Source organism: Bombina bombina, chromosome 2, assembly GCF_027579735.1.
Source record: "Bombina bombina isolate aBomBom1 chromosome 2, aBomBom1.pri, whole genome shotgun sequence".
Taxonomy (NCBI): Eukaryota; Metazoa; Chordata; class Amphibia; order Anura; family Bombinatoridae; genus Bombina; species Bombina bombina.
Genome location: NC_069500.1, coordinates 1,106,485,392 through 1,106,489,423, shown reverse-complemented (window position 1 = coordinate 1,106,489,423; position 4,032 = coordinate 1,106,485,392). Strand labels below are relative to the sequence as shown.

Sequence of the window (4,032 nt, the reverse complement as noted above, 5' to 3'; positions counted from 1 at the left end):
TTTTTAACCTTTTCAAACTCCTATTAAATAAGAAACACAAAGGTAAGTGAAAGGGGGGGGGGGGGGAAACTTCACTGACCCAAAAAAAACAGCATTAACCTTATGACTGCAGGTTTGATTGATGGAGTTGGTTGTTGATTAGATGAATGTGTATGATAAAGCTGGTCCTAGGATAGGATTACAGTATATCCCTCCCTCATAGTGAGCTGAACTGTAGCAACCATCTGAAACAGAGCAGGCATGCAAGGGTATATTTCTCTTGACAAATCAAAACAAGCTGGCTTCCTAATATACATAGAAACCCACATTTTACAGAGACAGAATCATTTAAAATATTCAGACAATGAAATTTCCATAAACATCATGATGGTGTAGAATTTGCAGATATCATTTCAGACCTACTTCATAAATATGTTTTCCTTATGCTGTATTTTCTGTGACATTTAACTACCACTCTATTTTTTTTTATTCAAGAAATGCCAGCTGAATAAATGTACCTAGATCTGGAGTCAACAGTGGGTCACAATGTTTATTGAGTGTACAACTAGTGCATTAATTTTGTTATTTAATTGCAAATTTCTTTAAATTGGTGTGTATGGTTACAACAGTGCCTTGAGGAAGTATGCAACAATGTCTTAAAAGCTGTTAGACTAAACTATGTTCATTATAATTAATTAGTGATAGCGTAAGAATTATAATTAGTGACTCCACACTATGTCTTAAAGAATTGTTTTATATTTAGAAGGTCTCAGTATGTTATCACCATTCTTTTAAGGAATTTCTGTAAACATGGGGTGAAAAAGCAAGTTGGTAGCAGTATGTGATATGTTTTAGCCAACAAACCAAAAGTATTTCAGTAATGAGGTAGAAAGCTTAAAAAACCCTACATTTTGTATTAACAAATGTCACATGAAAAAGGGAAATTATATATCTGAAGCCTTATATTTAAGGAGTTTTGATTAAAATGAATTGTCAGAATAATACTATAAATTGCATTCTTAAAATATAAAATACTTCCATTTTTGGTTGTTTTACTGGACCATAAATTATCATTTTTTAGATCTTCTTTTACTTTCAATGTAAATATTCAGTTGTATAATGGTTTTTTTGTCGCCTAATTATGAAAATCCTGTAAATAGGTGGAAACAGCATATTTTACTAAGTACCATGCTTGAAGGGATCACTTACCCAGTGATAAAACTTAACACCTACAGAGAAGAAATACCTAACTTTTCCAGATGTAACATTAATGTCCTTCTGCTTTGTAGCTCAATGGCTACCAGACGCGAGCACTTTTTTAAGATGTCATGGCAAAGTGAAGGGATTTGATGTTTATCTGTTGCAGTCAATACCTGAGAGTAAACGAGTCATGACTAGGCATTTCCTATTAGTTTCTGTTATTATTAAGTCTTAACGACTGTAACATCCTTTTGGGGTAAATTATAGGATAATTTTTTTAAAGTTATTAGGCCTCAATGCCATTTTTATCTTATTTTCTTTTGACAAAAGTATAGTTAAGAATTGTGTCAAGGTAGTAGCTAAATTATTTGTAGCATCTATTATAAAATCAGACAAACATTTGGCATTGTAATTATTGTGAGTTATAAATACCTAAAAAAACTTGTTTCCCTTTAGAACAGAGTTCTCGTAATGTAGAAAAATCTATGTGTTTCTCGGCCAAATGGGTTGCCCCATGTCTTTGACATAAAATGACTTTGATGCTTTTTGTGGTTTAAAAATGGAGCCACCTGCTGTAATTCTGTCAAGCCCTGACAGTTTCATTAGCAACACATCCCTATACAGATTGGCTTTTCTGTGTACTAATGGGCCTGTCTCTCTCAATCTCTGTCTCACCAATCTCTGTTTTTTGCCTCCCCCTCTTTTCACCCTCATTAGCCCTAAAGATAAAAGTGAAGGAGATCGCCTATATCAATGGGGACACCAAAATCATTCCGGAGACAAAGAGCAAAACCATTTACAAACTGAATGGGGTGACAGAAAGAGATCTGAAGAAGACTGTGCTGTGGCTTAAAGATGGCCTGCAGTGTACCTGCGATGAGATGAATGACATCAACGCTCCCTATTTAGTGATGGGACAAAAGCTCGGTGGGGAGCTGGTCATCACCTCAGTCAAGCGGTGGCAGAAAGGCCAAAGAGAGTTTAAGAGGATCTCTCGCAGTATCCGCAAGCTTCAGTGCTAGTTGAATCATTAATAAACTCTTTCGGCACTGGGGCTAGTTTATTTTTGCACCTTCTTGCCTTTTGGAATCTCATCCTTCCTGAAATATAATAAGTTGGATGGGGCATTGGCTTTTTATATAATTGATAATAATAAAAAAAAAAGAATCCTTGTAAATAATATGAATGAATATGAATAAGATGAAATATTTTTTATGAAGCCCTTGAGATGAAATCAGCATTTAATAGTTCGGAACTTATTACATTTTTATAATGTTTTTGCTATTACAAATAAAACTGGTTTCGCTAGAATTCATGTGTAGCATTTATACAGTTTTCTAATAATCTGTACTCACATCAGTTTTTGTGAAGTTTACTTTTAGTTGCCTTTGAATTGTATGTGAAAAGTTGTGTACAACTGTAAAAAAGAAAATTTGAGTTGGAAGCCACTTTTAGGTGCAGGAACAAAAAGACATACCAATTTGTAAGTAGAATAATGTTGATTATATGATTATATTTTTATGAATATCTTTGCACCTGTATAAAAGGCAAACTAAAATGGTATCAGCACAATTCATTTTTATACACATTTTAAGATATTTTGATTACCTAATGTAAATTGTTATGAAATTAATGCTATAAACATACATTGTGGTATGTAGTTATGTGTTCATGTTATGTTGCCCTAGTTTGTATTTTTGACTATAATTGTGATATTTTATATTAAAAAATACTGCACAATTGTCCAGTTTTACAATTACATATGTGGTATCAGCCAAATTGTATGCATTGTGTACATTTTTACCATGTTAACAATTTACTTACACAATTTCTTTACCTCTTCACAGGCGTTAAAATTATTTTATAGTATATAAATAACAATAACTCTATACCAATTCTACTCACTTATTAAGTTCTTACCATAACATATTTTTATTCAGAAACACATAACATATTTCTAGCTTGTTTTGTAATATATGCTGAGGTACATATAAGTTGTAAAATATTGCTTTGACTGGTATTGTAAATACTTAACATAAACTTTATATTCATGTACATAAACAATACATTATGTCCCCCCTCCCCATCTTTGTTTTTATTAACAAAAGAATTTGTACTTTAAAATTATATCAGGAATAGTTTTAATCACTTAGACCCAGCTGATGAAACTGTATCTGTTATGCTTGTTTTATTTTATATATATATATATATATATAGACATTGATAAATAAATGCCTGTCGTAATAAATTTGCAAGCCACTCACATGTATTTATTTAATTATACTAGGACATGGCAAACACATACTTTAGTAAAAAAAAAAATGCTCTAAACAAAAGAGCAACTGTAGCTAATGAAATTAAACAGTAACCACAATTCCCATGGTATTTTGCTTTCTATAACAAGGGTGCCTATCTCCAATCCTTACTGGTCTGTAACAGGCTGAAATCAAGCACAGATGGCTGTCTATGACTCATTCATTTCAATTAAGTTTGGGCTTAAACAGCTTTAGAGTACTGGCATTGCACAACACATCCATAAAGCATTTAGAGATCTGTACACTTTGGTGATTCAATTTATTGGAATTAAATAGGATCTTGGGAGCATGATTAAATACATACAGGTGTAAACATTACATCAGGGTGTAATGCTTCACACATTAAAGGTAAGTGTGAATCCGGAAAATAATTTGTGTGACTTAGCTTAATAGCCAAGTGATACTTTAAATATTAAGAACAATATATATACATATATATATATATATATATATATAGGCAAAAAATTGGTGTATGCGCACTCTCACCAACGTTCAACAGCTACCAGGGTGCTATACGGTGTATGATAGAAAAGCAAAA

The 4,032-nt window shown here is 32.3% G+C and overlaps 1 protein-coding gene across 1 annotated transcript in view; it reads left to right on the top strand.

The window, feature by feature from the left end:
- The window catches only part of SFRP2 (secreted frizzled related protein 2), a 6,124-nt gene extending 2,697 nt beyond the window's left edge, over window positions 1–3,427 (top strand). The window contains exon 3 of the mRNA XM_053700832.1: window positions 1,897–3,427. Within this exon, the coding sequence (XP_053556807.1) occupies window positions 1,897–2,201 (305 nt within the window). The 3' untranslated portion in view covers window positions 2,202–3,427. The remainder of the gene's footprint in view (window positions 1–1,896) is intronic.
- The last annotated feature ends 605 nt before the right edge of the window (window positions 3,428–4,032 follow it).